Source organism: Equus caballus, chromosome 12 (assembly GCF_041296265.1).
Source record: "Equus caballus isolate H_3958 breed thoroughbred chromosome 12, TB-T2T, whole genome shotgun sequence".
Taxonomy (NCBI): domain Eukaryota; kingdom Metazoa; phylum Chordata; class Mammalia; order Perissodactyla; family Equidae; genus Equus; species Equus caballus.
In genome coordinates this window covers 14,583,179-14,602,263 of record NC_091695.1, presented here as the reverse complement: position 1 = coordinate 14,602,263, position 19,085 = coordinate 14,583,179, and the positions used below count along the sequence as shown (strand labels likewise).

Here is a 19,085-nt window from a genome sequence, read left to right as displayed (position 1 = left end):
AACTAAACACAATACAGGATATTGTTCGGACAACTGGAGAAAGATGAATGCGGACTGCTTAGTAATGATATTTTATTAATATTAAATTCCTGAACTTGATAATGCACTATAGTTATTTAAGAAAATATCTTTTTTCTTAGGAAATACACCCTGAAGTATTTCAGGGGGTAAAGGGACATGATGTCTGCAACTTACTCTCAAATGGTTCAGGAAAAAAGTCATGGGAAGTTCTCTGTACTAATTTCGCAACTTTAAATTTGAAATTACTTCAAAATATAAAGTTTTAAAATGTTATGCATACAGATTTGTTGATGTCAGGATTGTAAAATGTGCGTTTCAAAACATGCTTGACAATTTAAACATGCATAATGTATATACATTCAGAAGTGAAGGGTCCTAAAGAAATTACAAAATGAAATGAAAGAAAGAAATAAATAAAAGCAATTTGAAAGTCAGGTTTGAGAGAACGTAGTCAAGATATCTTTTACAAAAGCCACACATATAAGTTACAAATTATATTCAGCTACATGTAACAGAGTCCCATCTAAATAGTAGCTTCAACATACTGCAGTGTCTTTTCCTAATATAATTAGACTGGAGGTGGGCAGTCCAGATCTGATAAGGACAGCCCACAAGATATCAAGGATCTAAGCTCCTTCTGTCTTCCCACTAAACATTCCTATATATGACATTCAGCAAGTGTCTGTCACTCCATGTCTCCTCCTCCAGCATCCTGTCCAAGTTCTAGGTAGGACAAAGGGAAGGGCAAAGGACAAAAGGTGTCTGCCAAATGATTCTGCCTTCTTTATCAAGCCCTTTCTGGCGACTTCCACCTAAAGCCTCACTGAACACAACAAAGCCTCCTGGCCACTCATAAGTGCAAAAGCGGTTGGGAAATGTATTTTTCAGCAATGCAAAAAGCCACTCTGAAGATGAAATCAAGGCTCTGTTTGTTAGGGAAAAGAAAGAACATATATTGCATAGGCATTGGCAGTATCTGCCATGCCATCAATGAATTTTCATTTCCATAAAAATCTTATTAAAGAGTTGAGATAACCAAGACTATCTAACAATAAAATAGATAATAAAGTACATAAACAAGGTCATATAAATGCCAAGAAGAATCAAAATAGTTGAATAAAAGAACCAAATTGCCAAATTTCCAGGGCTGAAATACAAGAAAAATAAAATTCTTTTTAAATTTGTCAACTTTTCTACTTTCTTTTAAAAAGTTAACAATAACTAAGCAACAGAACCATGACTAAGTTACATAATACCCAACATTACAAATTAAAGATGTACAAAAATTTTACAGAAATTCTCCTTATCTAATTCAAGGCTTTATTTTAGTGAACATAAAATACTTGAAAGATTTTATAAGCCTGTTTGCAATTTCACCACCACCAGCACTCCAAACTCCATCCTTTACACAGAGCATTATTTGCCTCAACTGCGAATTATTCAATCGTGCATCGGGAAAGACTATTGAATACCCCAAAGAAATTACTCATTTGTACAAACGTCGCTGGCCATTATTTATAATGCTGGAAAAATGAAAAAAGATGCAAATGTCCTTCCACTAAGGAAGACATTCTAAACTTTAATGTACAGAAGAATGACCTGATGAGTTTTCTAATAATGATGATTCCCCGGCCCCACCCCAGAGACTGTGATTCCAGGAGGGTGTGAGTTAAGGCTAATAAATCTGTATTTTTAATAAGCATCTCAAATGATTTTGATACAGATGGACAAATCCAAACAACTGTATATTTTTAAGTAGTGAATCTATATAGAAGGTTATCTTTACAAAATCGCATTAAGCTGAAGTGGTAGGATACAAAATAGTATACATATACATTAATGACAAGATGAAATGTAAATACAAATGTAAAACCCAGAAAACATTACAGGGCCTGTGTTAGACTCCCAATTCTCCCATCTCTGCTCTCACACCTTTTGCAACTTTTCCCTTTCTCTCACTAGAGATACCATATATTTCCTTGCTGCATTGAGGAGCTTGACCATGTGACACACTTTGACCAATGACATAATAGCAGACAGCATGCAAGCAAACATGAAATGTGCTTACATGGTTGGGCTTGCCCTCTTCATCTTCTTCCTTAAGAAGAACATGACCTGGGAAGCCCACTTGCCCCAGAAGAATGAGGCACTTGTAGAGAAGAGCCACTCCAATCAACCCACAAATCTGTGAACGTGATGATAATATTTTGGTATGTCACCAACTTTTGCAGTAAGCTGTTATGATGTTAGTTGACCGATACAGAGTGCAATAAGAACACTGAGTATTTTATCAAGAAAAGCAACATCTTTGAAATTTTGTTATGGTTTGGTATTTTATCATCTTTCACGATTAAGTCAGCTAAAACCTAGGAAAAAAAAATAATCCAGATGTATCTCTAGCATAGTTTTATGACCGCATGAATTTTGACTGAAAATGAAACAATGAAGAGAAAAAGGATTAAGGTGCCAAAGAAGGCTGAGCAGGAAGGAGAGAAGGTGAAAGAACTTTCTCAGCTAAGTTACCAAGAAATGGGAGAGAAATCGAAAGAGGTGACCTATGAGAAAAATTCTCAGTTTATGGCAGAAAAACCACCTCATTTGTAAGGTTTTCCCCTTTGTTATTGGCATCTTACAGCTGTGCTTCTCCTGTCTTTGAAAACCTGCTCCTTCATTTCCCGTAATCATATGTTTTTATTGCTGTTATTTCTGTTGTGATTAAGACCCTGGTCTTTCTTTCAAGGTTTGCATTTTCCTATTTACCAAACTTCTGGTCTGTGCTGCACCCTGATCCTCAACTGAAAATGTCTTGCATATGATTCTCTCCTCCTTGACAAGCAATTTGGGATCCAAGGTGGATCCAACCCACTTGCATGTCTAGAGCTCCTCTTCTGAGCTCTGAGGTCTTCCTTGTACAGATTTCATATCTAATAAGCATAAGGAGGTGAGTGCAACATATTCACACTTGTTAAAAGAAGGCAGCAGGGGCCAGCCTTGTGGCCGAATGGTTAATTTCACTTGCTCTGCTTCAGCGGCCTCGGGTTCGCAGCTTCAGATTCTGGGCACGGACTTAGCATGGCTCATCAAGCCATGTTGTGGCAGCAACCCACACAGAAGAGCTAGAGTGACTTACAACTAGGATATACAACTGTGTACTACTGGGGCTTTGGGGAGAAAATGAAAGTTGGCAACAGATGTCAGCTCAGGGCCAATCTTCCTAAATAAATAAATAAGGAGACAGCAGGCCCAAAATGGAGTCACTAATGTTAAGGCCCCACAGTCAGAAAACCAAGACTTAATACCTAACCTAATTTGCAGTTTCAACTCCCCAGGAATGTAACCTTGGACCAGTCAACACAGAATTTCCTGGTCAGCCCTAGTGGGTTATCCACTGATAGACCACTTCCATTCCCCTTAGGAGGGCAACCTTGCCTAAAACAATGCATTCTTTGGTAATAATTGCCTTTTGTCCCCTCCCTCGCTGCCTTTAAAATCATTTCTTTTCTGCAACTCTATGGAGCTCCTTTCTATTTGGTAGACAGGATGCTGCCTGATTCATGAATCGTTCAATAAAGCCAATTTGCTCTTTCAAATTTACTCAGTTGAATTTTTTGTTGTTTAGAAGATTTGGTGGCAGCAGCAGAACTAAAGGAGACTTCCAGTGGCATTCAGGGACAACAAGAAACACAGGCATGGTAGTTGCAAACCCGTTTTTGAGTTCACTGTCTTTCTCACCATTTCCAAGGGCTGTGGGTAAGTTCCCTCTGGGTTCTGAGCTCGGCTCTCTTTGCACTGAGCTCCCAATCTAACTGGCTTTCCAGTTAGTTCCCCATTTGTTTAGAATCACTAGTTCCACGTTGGGAGCTGCTAGCAGTTGGGACCACAATGCCCTATTTGATTGGAAAGTCTTGCCCTTGGTTATGTTTCCAGATTCCGGGTTGGGAACTGCTGGTGGTTGAGTCTGCAGTCCCCATTTGTTTGGGGTCCTTCCCCAGATTCCACGGTGGGAACTGCTAGCAGCAAGTGCACTTCCCCATGTTTTTGGAATCAGTCCACAGTCCCCATTTGTTGAGGTCTGTTGGTTCAGTCGTTCCCCAGTCTCAGGCTCCAATGTTGGGAACTGCTGGTTTTGCACTCAGGGCCTTTTCTTGGCCAGGAACAGTAACATCTCTTGGTTACTGCCGATACATTAAGGTGCACCTGTCTGTCTTGTTTCATGTAGACAAAGGCTAACGGGAATCTCTGAAGTCAAAAAATCACAAAAATCATGGGCACAGATCAAGTATTTAAAGGCTGTTAGAGAGTGCATCACCTAACTCAAAGACTCCTGTCAGGAGAAGGTGGTCACGGAACAGGTTAGATTGACACCAGGCCACCTGCCAACCTCAAGAAAACTTCCATGCAACGAGGTATACTGTAAAACACACACAATCCTCAACCCAGCAGCACACTCTTTTTACACATTAATTTGGCTCCAAAAAACCCAAAGTCTTAGCTAACGGGATCTTTAAATTCTAAAGAGTCAAGCATGCCACCTTCTGGCACACCTGTTTATTTTATGGCTAAGAACTATGGCCCAATAATAAATTGCTCAATAAAGTCAATTTGACTTTTTAAATCGACTGAGCTGAATTTCTTTTCCTTGTTTTCTTTTTTGAGGAAGATTAGCCCTGAGCTAACATCTACCACCAATCCTCCTGTTTTTTGCTGAGGAAGACTGGCCCTGAGCTAACACCTGCGTCCATCTTCCTCTACTTTATATGTGGGATGCCTGCCACAGCACGGTTTGATGAGCAAGCGGTGTGTAGGTCTGTGCCCAGGATCCAAACCAGCAAACCCCAGGCCGCCGAAGCCGAGCACGTGAACTTAACTGCTGCACCACCAGGCCAGCCCCCTGAGCTGAATTTTTTGTTGTTTAACACACTGCTCGACCAAGAAGGGCAAGGCACAATGTTCAAAGAGATACAGTGGCTTGCAAATACCACAAAAATCAATAAGGAACAAGCCAAGACTACCTACAGACCTTCAGATTCCTTCTTCAAAGTAATTTTTACTACATGATGACATCCTTAAGTGCCTACTCTGTGGAAAAGACAGTAGTATACACTCCAGGGAGAAGGAGACATCAGTAATTTCAATATAAATTAAAGATCAGAGGGTTTCATTGAAATTCTTTCCTCCCTCAGTTGACCCTACTTAATGTTGGGTCTGTTTTAAATCTGTTTCAGTAAAGACTACAGAATATTTAACATCGGTATAACTTTTTGAGGATCAAAAAAAGGGGATCACTGGTTTAGGCCAAGGAAAAAGATAAGCAATTATGCTCTTGCTGTATGCCAGACTCTGCTTTAAGTGTTCCCAGCATATAATCTCATTTGACACATGCAAATGTGCACATGCACACACACAACCTCTAGGAAGTTCCTCTCATTTTATAGCTAACGGGCTTCAAGAGATGAACAAGTGCAGAGACAGGAATGAAAACAGGGTTTTCAAATCCCACAGCCCATGTCCTTTCCATATTTTCTCTCCTCTACGGTACCTGATTTTGAAGATTAAAGATGCAGTAAAAAATGTAAGCGGTGGTAAAATCTCCTACCATGTTGATGTAAAACACTTAGATAGCGGTACGAGAAGACTGGCGCACTGCTGACTAGAAGGCAGGAAAGCTTTCTGTGTTAAGGGGTGAATGCCTCATAAGTCAGTCATTGGTTCCTTTAACTGCATTTCCAAATATAAATAAAACTTGGTTTAGCGCAAAAGAAACAAAGTCAAAGTCTCCCTCTTCAGGGGAAAAAAAGGCAACTCTTAGAATGACCTCTAAAAAAACTTCCAAATTCTCTTAGAAAAAAGGAAAAAACCCCAATGAGATAGACAATCCCAAGGCATTCTTAAACTTCGAATCATATGCACTAAAGACTAAAGTATTTCCGGCACTGAGTGGTAAGCAGGTCAAAGTTACCTATCAATGAAAGGATTAATAACACCACTGCCTTTAAAGTACATAACCATACGCACATCTGTTTCCACAAATACCTTCTGCGTCTACCTGATAACACTAAACTGCCCTAGTTCGTAGTATCTCACCATAACAAGAAACCCCCAAACTTCGTTGACAGATAATTCCTAGCACACGTGTCCTTCAAATAGCTCTTCGTAAGCCCCAAACCTGCCCCTGGCCAGCTAAAAGCTATAAGCAAAAAACAAAAACAAAAAACTTTTATTTGCCGAGCCTTGTCTTTTATTTTTCTCTCTCATTTTAAGGAGGACAACATGATCTTTCATTTCCTTCACATGTAATATTCCGTGAACTCTCTGAGAATTTTCCTGCAGTACAATCCTTATCAGGGCCTCACGGGCTGTCTGCAGGCTGCGGCTCTCTCTAGCCTCACCTTGCACTACTTTCCCATCTTCCTCTTCCCTCTAACTTTTATTCAGGGTCTACAAAATACCACTCTGCTTCCTGATTCAAAGATCTGTGTATATTCAGTTGCCTTCTGTGAAGGTTAGAGGTTCTCCTGGCACTCACCACATTATAATAATATACTACAGTTAATCACCAGATTCTAAGTCCAAAAGGAGCACAGTCTGTCTATTTCACTCATCACTGTATTCCTGGCAACTAGTACCAGTGCTGGCATGTGGTAGGCACTCAATAAATATTGACTGAATAAATGAACATAGCAGAGTTTACAGAGGGTAGTGGACTAAGTCAGATCACAGGGCTTGAACTCATCCACAAGAAAGAGGTACTAATTACTGGAGACAGGAACAAGAGGCATACCTAAATCAGGCCCACTTACTAAACAAACTTTCTACACTCTCCTACAGTCTATCTAGAATTTCCCAGAAGGCTTCCTTTCTTAGTTCTGGTCCTGTCAATCCTGCTTGAAGGTGAGTGTACAGGACAATATTATTGAAATTCTCCACTGCAAATACCCCAAAGAGCTATCTCATGAATGGCTGGGGTACCTTGTACTTCCTACTGGCACAGAGCTAAGGTTTCTCTCAACCTTTTTGGGTTAACAGCACGTCAGTGTTAAATTAATCATATATCCCTCTGGGTGTAAAAATCTGAAGATGTGCTCTTTTTTTTATATAAATGAAGCAGGTAGTTTTTGTTTTTTTTTTTTTTTAAGATTGGCACCTGAGCTAACAACTGTTGCCAATCTTTTTTTTTTTTCTGCTTTGCTTTATCTTCCCAAACCCCCCGTACATAGTTGTATATCTTAGTTGCATGTCCTTCTAGTTGTGGGATGTGGGACGGCGCCTCAACGTGGCCTGACGAGTGGTGCCATGTCCACGCCCAGTATCTGAACCCTGGGCTGCCGCAGCGGAGCACCCAAACTTAACCACTCGGCCACGGAGCCAGCCCCAAGATGTGCTTTTTTATACTTCACTATTTACATTTAGACTTAGAAATGCCAGAATTTCTGAATTTAAAAAACCTTTTCCTACCTTTTTACAGAATCCCAGAGCTACAAACAATCTTTAAGCATTCACATAATCCAAAAAAAAGAAAAAGGAAGAAAAGTAAAGAAATGAGATGCTTTACGGGAAACAGGCAGCAAAGAGCAATGGACATAGTTGGTCCTCAGTAAATGTTTGTTTCCAGCCTTCCTCACCTCAGAGTTCATACCCCACCTGCCACCTCAACCCTTCAACCAATCTAACATCCACATAATGTCCATGCCCCTAAGAGAATCCCCCATCCCTATTAACTAGTAGACAAAAGAATGCATCATAAGTAGAAACTCTACATGCAAAAAATATAGTTTCACTGCACTATAAGCTAAGTCCATACAGAGTTAAATACATTTCCAGACCAAATATGAACCCAACATGATGAAACATGGTTTCTATGGGAACATGCATTTTGAGTTTCAAAAACCCAATTTGTAAAAGCTTTTGGAACAGTGTGCTTTTAAATTAGAGCGTCTGTATTCTGGAAAACATGTGGGTAAAAAAAAGTTTTGTGAATCAAATGACATCCTTGAACTATGACATCAGCAGTTTAGACAAAATATATTTAACTTGTTTTTGATGTTAATAATCTGACTGATTCCTACTATATCTCTCTCGTCCAATTAAATCTTTACATATCTCTAGTTTCCATAGTTAAATTTTCATAGTTAACTTACAGTCCAAAAATAAAATCCCTCTACTAATAAAACAAAATAAACTACAATACTATACGATTCCTAGCAGCTACATCTGTCACAAACAATTCCATACAGCAAATATAGTTTTTGGTCATACTAATTACACACATAACACACCCTCCAGACTATCAGAAACTCCATTCATCTAGATAAAATGCTAGGTGTGAAAAAGCATATGCTCTATACCACTTTCTTTCCTGGACCCATAAAACAGCTACTGGCAGAAGTGTCCCCACCTCCAGCACCTCAGCAAACTTGCCCGCTATCCAGTGGGCTTCAATCACAACCTCTCCAACAAAACCTGAATCTGAGCCTCAGGGCTCGTGGAGGACCTCTCCAAAACTTACTCCTCCTTTTCTTCTCTAGAGTTTTTAGTCTTCAGCAGCCAATCACCGTTACTAGTGAATCGTATTAAACTTTCCCTGTCCAAATTATTGTGTGTTTTCCGTGTCCTAACTGGACCCTTACTGATCTAACTTCCTTACAAGCAATTTTTGTATTCTAACAATATATTCATGATGTAATTCTGTATTCTTAGGAGACTAAACATCAGAAAAAATTAGGAAGGAAAATAGTTAACCCTACATGCAAAGTTCTATCCTAGAACTCTCATTTACTATGCACTTATTAAAAGTATATAAAGCACCAGAGATTTCATTATGTAGGCACAATTGATGGAAATTATTGGCCGCTGGTGACTGAACTCACTCTCCAGCCCCTCTCCCCTCCCTGGACTGGGGAACCGGCTGAAAGTTCTAACGCTTTAATCACAGTGGTTGGTTTTTCTGAGGTCCAGCCCCTCTCCTGAAGCTATCTTGTCCTCCAACCAGAAGTTTTCTCATTAGCATACAAAAGACAGTAAATTTCAAGAGTTACAGGAGCCTTGTAACGGTGACCAGATAAAAGGACTAAATAGTACACATTAGTGTACAGTTGGGCAAAATCCTCTAACACAAATCCTGTTTAATAACAAAGTGTTGAATATCTCGTGTAATTTATTGAGTATCGTACTGAAAGCGAAACACATAATGGTTTATGGGTTCAGGACTGTTGTAAGTGTTATCAGCCTCGTGATCGCGTGGCTGACTGGGAGCTGTGGCTCGCTGCCGCTGCCCAACGTCACAACAGAGGAGTGTACCACATACCGCTAGCCTGGGAAAAGATCAAAATTCAAAATTCAAAGTACAGTTTCTACTGAATGCATTATCGATTTCACACCAATGAAAGTCGAAAAATCCTAAGTAGAAACATAGTAAGTTGAGGATCATCTGTATCCCACTCTACACTAAACCACACAACCTGTTCAGTTCAACATTCTGCTTGAGAGATACAGCAATAATTACAGCACATTTACAGTAGTCTCCCCTTACCTGTGAGAGATACGTTCCAAGACCCCCAGTGGATGCCTGAAACCACAGAGAGCAGCAAATCATATATATACTGGGTTTTTTCTATACATACATACCTATAATAAAGCTTAACTTATAAATTAGGCACAGTAAGAGATTAACAATAATAATAAAATAGAACAATTATAACAATATGGCATAATAAAAGTCACCCAAGATCTTAACAACCTCAGCATAAGATTTTTTTCTTTTCTTGATTAAGTTGAGAACTTTTACCTTTTCACTTAAAGCTTCCCTTTGGCATATCCGAATTGCATCCTCACTACTCTTGCGCTTTGGGGCCATTATTAAGTAAAATCATGGTTACTTGAAAACAAGCACTGTGATACCACAACCATCAATCTGATAACCCACAGCTACTAAGTGACTAGAGGTGGGTAGCATATACGGAGTGGATACGCTGGACAAAGGAATGACTCACATCTCAGGTGAAATGGAGTGAGACTTCATCAGGCTATTCAGAATGATGCACAATTTAAAACATGAATTGTTTATTTCTGGAATTTTCCACTTAATACTTTTGGACCACAGTTGACCGTGGATAACTGAAACAATGGAAAGCAAAACTGCGGATAAAATGGGACTACTATACTGAGGTATAGCAAAAAATAAAAAAAAGTTTTAAACTATGATCAAACCTGAAGGCACATCTGTGAAAACTACAACAAAAAGGCTGAGAACCCCACTCTAAGACAATGGCTGTCAACTGAGTACCAGGGTCAAAGACGTAAAGTGGATGACAACGGCAATAAAATCTACTCCCAAACTTTAACAATAACTATTACAAGAATATCCTGATGCACATGTATTAATTTCATTGGCTGAAGTTGGAAGTGCCAAATTAGCTTCTGTAAAACACTACCATTCTGTTAAAATTAAGTTAACCTTATTCTTCCAAATTTTACTAATTTTTTAGTTTTGGTTATATCTAAGTTATTAGTTGGGTTTTGGTCTTGGTGCATAAGAGCTATATAATAAAACATAATAAATTTATGCCTCGTTTATGTTTACGCACACTTCAGTCAAACTATAATGAAAAATACTTTAATTCAAGGGAGAGTCCCTGAGACCTATTTTAAAAAGTCCCAATTCAAGGATAAAAAATATTGTCATCAGGTGGAGCATTAATGAGGAGGAGGAGAAATTTTTCAATACAGTTGCTGGTTCTCCAATCATGAATTTGGACACCTATGCAAACAATATGCCCAAACTTCAAATCCAAGTGGAATAAGACAAATACTGAAGGCAAAACAAGAAAAAGACTAGAGGACAATAAAAGAGAGTATCTTGGGGCCACCAGGTGGCATAGTGGTTAAGTTCAGCACTCTGCTTTGGTGGCCTGCAGTTCAGTGGTTCGAATCCCAAGCATGGACCCACACCCCATTCATCAAGCCAGGCTGTGGCAGCATTCCACAGACAAAACAGAAGATTGGCACAGACGTTAGCTCAGCAACAATCTTCCTCAAGCAAAAAGAGGAAGATTGGCAACATATGTTAGCTCAGGGCCAATCTTCCTCACCAAAAAAAAAAAAGAGAGAGAGAGACCATCTTAATGAAAGAGTATGGAAGTTCAAATAATAAACAAAACTAATCACATATGAGACTAAATTGAAATGAACTTCTATTCGTGAAAGAATAGCATAAAGGGAGTAAAAAGACACCCTGAAAATGGGAAAAGATATTTTCAAAATAGCTAAGTAGAAAATAAAAATTATCTGTGGACTAAAGAACTCCTTCAAATCAAAAAGGAAAAGGTAAAACCACCCAAAAGAAAAAACAAACACGAGAAACAAACGTAAATGTCACAAAAAAAATCTCAAAGGTCCATAAACACATAAAAAGATAACCAAATAGTTTACCAACAGTAGGATGGTTAAGTTCTGGTGCATCCAGAAGTAAAGATGAACTATACCACAAGGGTCATTTATTTCATATAAACCCGAACTCTTCCACCTCAGAGCACACACAAAAACAGACTCCACATAAATTACAGATGTAAATGTAAAAACTAAAATGATAAAACATTTTAGAAGAAAACACAGGAAAAAAGTTTTTGCAAATTAAGTTTCAAAAATTTGTTAAAGCATTAACCGTAAAAAAAAAAAAAGTGGTACAATGAACTTCACCAATGTTAAAAAACTTGACTTCATAGAAACTAATAAGAAAATGAAAAGAACCTACATGCTGAGAAAAAATATATTTATAATTTATAACGACATATTCAGAATATATAAATCCCTGCAACTCAATAACAAGATATATCTATAGAAGATATAACAACGGTCAGTAAGGAAAAGACAAAGGCAGCAGGTTCCCAGTAGCTCCCGGCCACACTCCCTGACCACCTCCCACCCTCGCTCCCCCTCGCCCCCACAGAAAGCCCCCTGAGGCCCTAAGACAGGCGGAAGAGGAGGAACAGAGGCACTGTCAGCCCCTCCCTGCGCACATTAAACCCAGAGAGCTCTACCCTCTCTTCCAGCAGTGCAAGGGGTATGAAGGGTCCCTGAGCACCACAGGCACAGCCAAGAATGCACAGAAGGGCATTCACTGCCATCCAAACACTGCAGACCCTGAGTTTAGAATTTGCCTGAGGCAACCCCCAAGATGGCCAAGTAAGCTAATGGCAACATCAATGTTCACAGGGCCCTAGCACCACACCTCCTCGCACGGGACCCCAGCCCTAGGCGGGCTACTCTGATCCCCACGTCCCCAGAAGCCTGGGCCCCTATCCAGCAAACATCACAGAAACCACAAAGCTGACTCCAGCCTGAGCTACGCCACCTTCATCTATCCAGCCACAGCCCCACAGCGCAGACGCAGTGAGCCTTCCCTCTGACACCAGCAGCAAGGACGGAAATACTGTCAGTTCTGTTAGTTCTGCAGTCTTATCACCGACTGGAAGTCCCCGCTCTACTGGGGAAGAAGCCCAAAAGTCAGTTCTGAGAACCTGAATGATGTGACCAGAATAGGCACAGTGTCCACTGACCCCAGGAGGCCTGTGCAGAGAGCTGTTCCGTCCTCCAAAAACTGGGAATTTTAAACCCGAGGCAGTGGATTGGGCCGAAGCTGGGTACCTGAGGGTCACTGTAGATATTAAACCAATTTGCCGTTTCCTGTTTAACTTGAGGGGGTGACTCAGGGGTCTCAAAGATTTGTGAGTTTGTTTTGTAGAAGAAGGTGAATGCACTCAGCAGCCATGGAATTGCGGAAGTCAGATTGTCCAGGGGCTTTCCCACCTTCTCATTTTGGCCAATTCGAATAAAATCTGTCTCCATCTACAAACACCAATGTCTCAGTGTTTGGCTTGCTGTGCATCGGGCACGCGAACTTGAGATTAAGAGGTGTGGTATCACTTCTGGTTTCCTTTCAATCCTCTTCCTTGGCCTTGTTCTGCCCCAGAGGCTTTCTGTAAGGCCTAATGGGAAGAGTGGGGCCTACTTGATGAGAAACGCAGACCAGCTCAGATGCTTCAGTGGAGGACACAGCAAGCCCCACACCTCCAGCCCAAACTCGCTTCTGTAGCTCCACCTCAAAGAAATCAAACATTTGATCTTGCATGTACTCTGGCATGAATTATAACACACCAACTTGTGTATATGTGAGTGGTTCTCACGTTACTGTTACCATAGTAACAGATCCTGGCCACTAATGGTTCTTCATTCCTGGTCCCTCTCTCCCTACTCCTCTACATCCTTCCTGCTTCTCTGAGGACTTAGCTCTCAGCTGGAAGTCAGTCCTGCCCTCAGGCCTAGCGTAGCTCGCCCACCCCACCCACTTCCAGGCTGAACAGCACCAATAAAAACCAGCAAACAGGAAGTGTTTTCCTTTCCAGTTCAAAACGAGCTCCTCTTCTTTCTGATTCTCACATGGACCAGAAACTAAGAAAAGTCTTTCTTTGCCCAATTGCTTACCTCTCCACACTTCCTCCCACCTGCCATTGGTCCTCCAGGCCCTTTCCAAACTTCAGTGTGAAACCAACTACAGTGTGAAAGTATTTTGTACCCTGTGAACAAAGTATACATCATAGAGATTTCTCTTATGCGCACAATTAACTATCTAAGAGATTAACTCAATGCTAGTTTGAGGTATGAAGAAGAGAAAGGCCTTCCTTCTTCAGCAGTGAGCCTTTTTATCACGTATTAGTTTAAAAAAATAAAATGAAGAAAAAATTGTGCAATTTCATTTTGTTTCGAGAGCATATCAGTACTTGCTCCTAAAATGTTTTAACTAGCAATATCTTCAACTTTTTTGCCATTTTCAGACTTGGAAGAACAACTAGCTATTGTTATTGCTAATCCTTTAAGAACATAAAACTGGAAAACGTATGAGAAGCAATATTTGAAAATCATCCAAAAATGGCCAATAAGCACCTGAAAAGACTTTAAAACCATGAGCCATTAAAGAAATACCAATTAATATCACAATGAGGTACCACTATATACTCGCTAAGATGGCTAAAACATAAAAGTTGACAATATCAAGTGCTGCCAAAAATGTTGACCAACCAGAACTCTCATACATTGCTGATGGGAATGGACAGTGATACCACTGCTTTAAATAACCATTTAGCAATATTTTACAACAATTCCACTGCTACGTATTTGCCCAAGAGAAATGCAAATATGTCTACTCAAGACTTGCTTACACACATACACGTGGCAATATTATTCATAAAAGCCACAAACTGGAAACAACTCAAAAGTTCACCAATAGGTACATATTTACACAAGTTTCAAAATATTCATATAATAAAATGTTACTCAGCAATAAAAAGGAACAAACTACTAACACATGCAATAACATGGCTGAATCTCAAAAACAGTTTCCTGAGCAGAAATGTCAAATGCAAAAAAAAAAAAAAAAAAAAGGAATTTTTATGATTCCGTTTATGTGAAGACCTAAAACAGCCAAAAGCGATCTACTGTGATAGAAATCCAATAAGTGGTTATCTGGAAAGGGAGGGTGGGGATACTAAATGGGAAAAGTGATGCAAGAAAATCTTCTGGAGTGTCAAAAATGTTCCATATGCCAAAATTCATCTAATTAAAACAGTTTCAATGGGTGTTTTCATTTTATATTTTCTAAATTACACTACGGTAACATCAACCTGGAAAAGTCAAGATAGCAGCTAGAGGGATGTGGAAGGAAGGGACAGTTCGGATGAGGCACAAAGAAAACTTCTGTAATAATAAGATGTTCTATTTCACATCTAAGGTGGTACAAAGGGCAGTAATCTTATTACGTATCTCTGAGGTATACATAAGTTCTCATACGCTATGTTTCTCACACACAAAAAAATCTTTCAAAAATGATTCACACACACAGACCCCAAAAAGAAAAGAAACAGGGAGACTGCAACCTTAGCATGTACAATAGCTTCCCAACTCCCTGACATATGATTCAATGAATAAAAAGACAACTAACTTTGCCCTATTTGGGTTCAGGGTTCCAGTGTCCCCTGGGCACCTGAAGCTTTGGGTTTCCAAGAGATGGTGGCCATGATAGCCTGATGGAGGCGGCATTTCCCTTACAACAGAAAAGCAGGTCAGTGTAAGTACACTGATGGGGACAAACACTCGAAATGTAAGAAAGCCAATGTGTTCAAAGAGACTCTGCTTGCGTGTTAAATTGGGTGTACTGTAATAATTCAACCTCTGCAATCAATTCACACAAGTGCTAAGGCACTCTCATCTTCAAGAATACTTTCAACTAGTGCTCCTCAAACTTTAAGTGCAGAAGAATCACTGATTCTTGTTAAGAAAGTAGTCCAACCATCAGAGTCTTGAAACAACAGGTCTGGGGTGAGGCACAGAATTCTACAGTTGTAGCAAGCACTAGAGGAAATGAAGATAGTCCACAAATCACACTGTAAGAATAAGCTCTGATCTACACCTGTTTGAACAAGGCTAAGGAAACAAGGAAAACGTACATTTTAAAATATTCAGTGGCTCGAAAGACCAAGACTATAAACAAAGCAGATAAACTGTATTAAAATAGTTAGTCAAGGAGGAAAAAAGAGAGAGAAAACATAGAAAAATTACTTACACAAGTTTGCCAAAATAAACGCAAGAGGTCATTTCATAAATTCAACTTTCACATCATCTACTTACCCACACTGCATAGTGACATTCCAAAACTGGCTTTCAGAGGCCAGATTTGGTCTTTCATAAACAGGCATACCTCGAAGATATTGTGGGTCTGGATCCAGACCACTGCAACAAGCAAATACTGCAATAAAGCAAGTCACACGAACTTTCTGGTTTCCCAGTGAATATCAAAGTTATGTTTACAGTATACTGTAGTCTATTAAGTGTACAAGAGCATTATGTCCAAAAACACAATGTACATATCTTAATTAAAAAATATTTTATTGCTAAAAATGCTAACCATTATCTGAGCCTTCAATGAGTCATAATATTTTTGCTGGTTGAGGGTCTTGTAAAAAATACAGTATTTGAGGGCCAACCCAGTGGCATAGTGGTTAAGTACGCACACTCTGCTCTGCGGCCCAGGGTTCACGGGTTCGGATCCCAAGCACAGACCTGCACATCGCTCATCAAGCCATGCTGTGGCGGCATCCCACATACAAAACAGAGGAAGACTGGCACAGATGTTAGCTCAGCGACAATCTTCCTCAAGCAAAAAGAGAAGACTGGCAACAGATGTTAGTTCAGGGCCAATCTTCCGCACCAAAAGAAAAAAAAAAAGAAAAAGAAAAAACCCCCTGCAATATTTGTGAGGTACAATAAGGCAGAGCACAGTAAAATGAGGTATGCCTGTATAATACAAACCAACAATTATTATGAGCTATGTCACCATACTCATCACTTATATTTGCAGGAAAAAGGCAGGCCACTGCTGCAAGTCAGTACTCATGGTGTCAGGGACTCACTGCTCCAACGAACTCAAGGGTGGGGTCAGAAGCATTTAACTGTTAAGAGATGCAATCACCAACCAACCTGAAGCAGACCAAGCCCCAGCACAAGGGCGAGGCCTATGACCTTTGCCTCATTTTTAATGCTAAAATATCTGCTGTGGGAGTAGCTTAGTCCTTGCTGCCTTAACCTGCAGTGTATGTGGAAGCATGTTTTCCAACTGAGCCTGGGCAAGCGAATACCCACCTCTCTGTTTTGAATATTCATTCCCATCCAAAATAAAAGGCCCCTGCTTCCCTTTGTTGGGGATGCCATGACTTTGGAAATGATTCTGCGTGGCCTCCTCTTTGCTGCAAACATGCCCTACTTTGTGTGACAACTGCTTCTGGTGGGGGTCTGATTCAACTCGCCAGGAAGGAACCCACTTTGGTTTCAGTAAAAATGGTAGTTCTGTGACATTAGAGAATAAGTGTGTGTGCAGTGTCAGGGGAAAGACTCTTGTAACCACTCTTACACTAAGCATATCAGGGCAGAAATGAACGATTGTGAAGTGGTCGCTGGGAAAAGAGAGAAAGGACTGCCCATGATAAAAAAGAAATGCCATGCCTGACTTTAGATGCCCTAGGATGACAGAGAAATGGCTGACAAACCAGCTATTTCCACACCAGGATGCCTAGAGCGAAAATTTTCACAAAAGTCACCAGCACTCAAAGGAAAAAGTACGTGCACGCATCAGAATTTAAAATACTACAATATCTTTTAGTTCTTTAGAAATAGAACCCGCTTTATAACATACGAGTTTGTACAACTAACACGTGTAAATACTTTAGAAATGCCTTAGGTACCAAAGTAAGGAACTGTTCTTTAAAATCAGCAATAAGACAATATCTACTATTACTGCTTCTAGTCAGTATTATTACTTCTTAGACGTCTCATCTAGCACAACAAGAAAAAAATGAAATTACAAGCATAACAATTGGAAATAAATAAAACTCTCATGATTTACTCACAGTATGATCTTTTACAGAGAAAATCCAAAATCATCTCTGGAAAAGTGTTAAAATAGAAAAATTTAGCAAGGTGGCTTGATATAAGAGCAACATACAAAAGCCAGTTGCATCTGTACACACCAGTAACCAATAACAAATATTTTAAAACGCTACATATAATTGTTATAAGAAATTAGCAACTATCTAGGACAAATGATGTGTTAGAATTCTACAGTTAAAATTAAAACTGAATAACAGAAATGAAGAAAGATCGAAATAAAGGAAAAAGTATACTCTGTTCACAAATAGGAAGACTCAATATTGTAGAGATGTTAATGATCCCAAATTGGTCTAAGATTCCATGGAATTAATAAAAAACTCCAACAAGAGTTTTTCAGAGAACTTGGTAAGATTATTCTAAAATTTCCAAGGAAGAATGAAGTGCCATGAAACCTTGGAAGAGGAGGAGCCCACTTACTTTTCCAGTAGTAGAGATCATTATGAAGCTACAGCAATGAAGACAGGATGCTATTCACAAAATGGATGATGGAAGAAAACTGAGACAACAGGGGGAAAAAAGAACACTTTACATAAAGCTTCTGTATATGACAGACATGGCACGTCAGTTCATTGGGGGAGAGCATTAACTTTTCAATAAGCTACGACTAACAACAATAAATCATATACATAATAAAAATTAAACTGGATCCCTATCTCACACCAAGTACAAAAAATAAGTAAAGATGGAATAAGCTTTAAGTGTTGCAAACATATCTTTAAACTTCTTAGTATAAAACAGAGGTGAATATCTTTTAGATATAGAGGTAGAAAAACGTTCCTAAAGTTAAAACAACTAAAATTAAAAATATATACCTTCAAGAACTCATATAGAGATGCAGTAAAAAGAAACCAAAGGGAGAATGAACGCAGGATTCAACATGATTACAATCTCAAATTAAAAGAGAGGGGTGGGATAAGGGGACTATGATTAGATATAGATTACCTTCAAAGTTGCAGCTTTTGTTTTAAGTAGCAGGTTCATGTGTGTTTACTATTAAAAATTGATAAGAAATTTCATAAATAAACATTTTCATGCACAGCTATTATGAACCAATGTTTATAATTCTATTATTATTATTATGCACTTTAGAACCAACTAAAAATGTATACTATTAAAACAAACCCCCAAAAGATCTGACCACCTATGGAGGCAGTAAATATAGAACTAGCATAGATGATCAAACTGAAAAGTTATCTGAGCATATAGGACAAAAAGGGAGAGAAAGAAATTATAAAATAAAATTTGAAGCAAGGAAAAGACATGAATGGTATCTAATATTCAAATAATGCAGTTATAGAAGGAAAAAAAAGAATACAGTAGAAGCAATAATTTTACTGAGAAGAACACTAACATTTTCAGATCAAAAATCCTAGGCAGAACTGTTAAAAAGATAAACACACACCACACACACACAGTGAAATTTCTGGATTCCAAAACCAAAGGGGAAATGATACAAGCTTCCACAAAGAGTCAACAACAATAAAAACAAAGAGTAACATGAAACAGTATTATACTATACAGAAAAACATATAGTTAAAATAAAATAATTTTTAAAAACTAACTGCTAATGT

The 19,085-nt window shown here is 39.1% G+C and overlaps 1 protein-coding gene across 8 annotated transcripts in view; it reads right to left on the bottom strand.

The window, feature by feature from the left end:
• Positions 1 to 19,085, bottom strand: part of LOC138916617 (ubiquitin carboxyl-terminal hydrolase 25-like) — a 93,371-nt gene that overhangs the window by 66,809 nt on the left and 7,477 nt on the right. For 6 of the 8 annotated variants that reach the window (XR_011423893.1, XR_011423894.1, XM_070229570.1 and 3 more), the window contains exon 2: positions 9,551 to 9,586. The exons of the other annotated variants lie outside the window; for them this stretch is intronic. Coding sequence is in view for 4 of the 6 variants with exons in the window: in XM_070229570.1 (XP_070085671.1) it covers positions 9,551 to 9,586 (36 nt within the window). In the remaining 2 variants the exon portion in view is untranslated. The remainder of the gene's footprint in view (positions 1 to 9,550; positions 9,587 to 19,085) is intronic. 8 annotated transcript variants of the gene reach the window in all.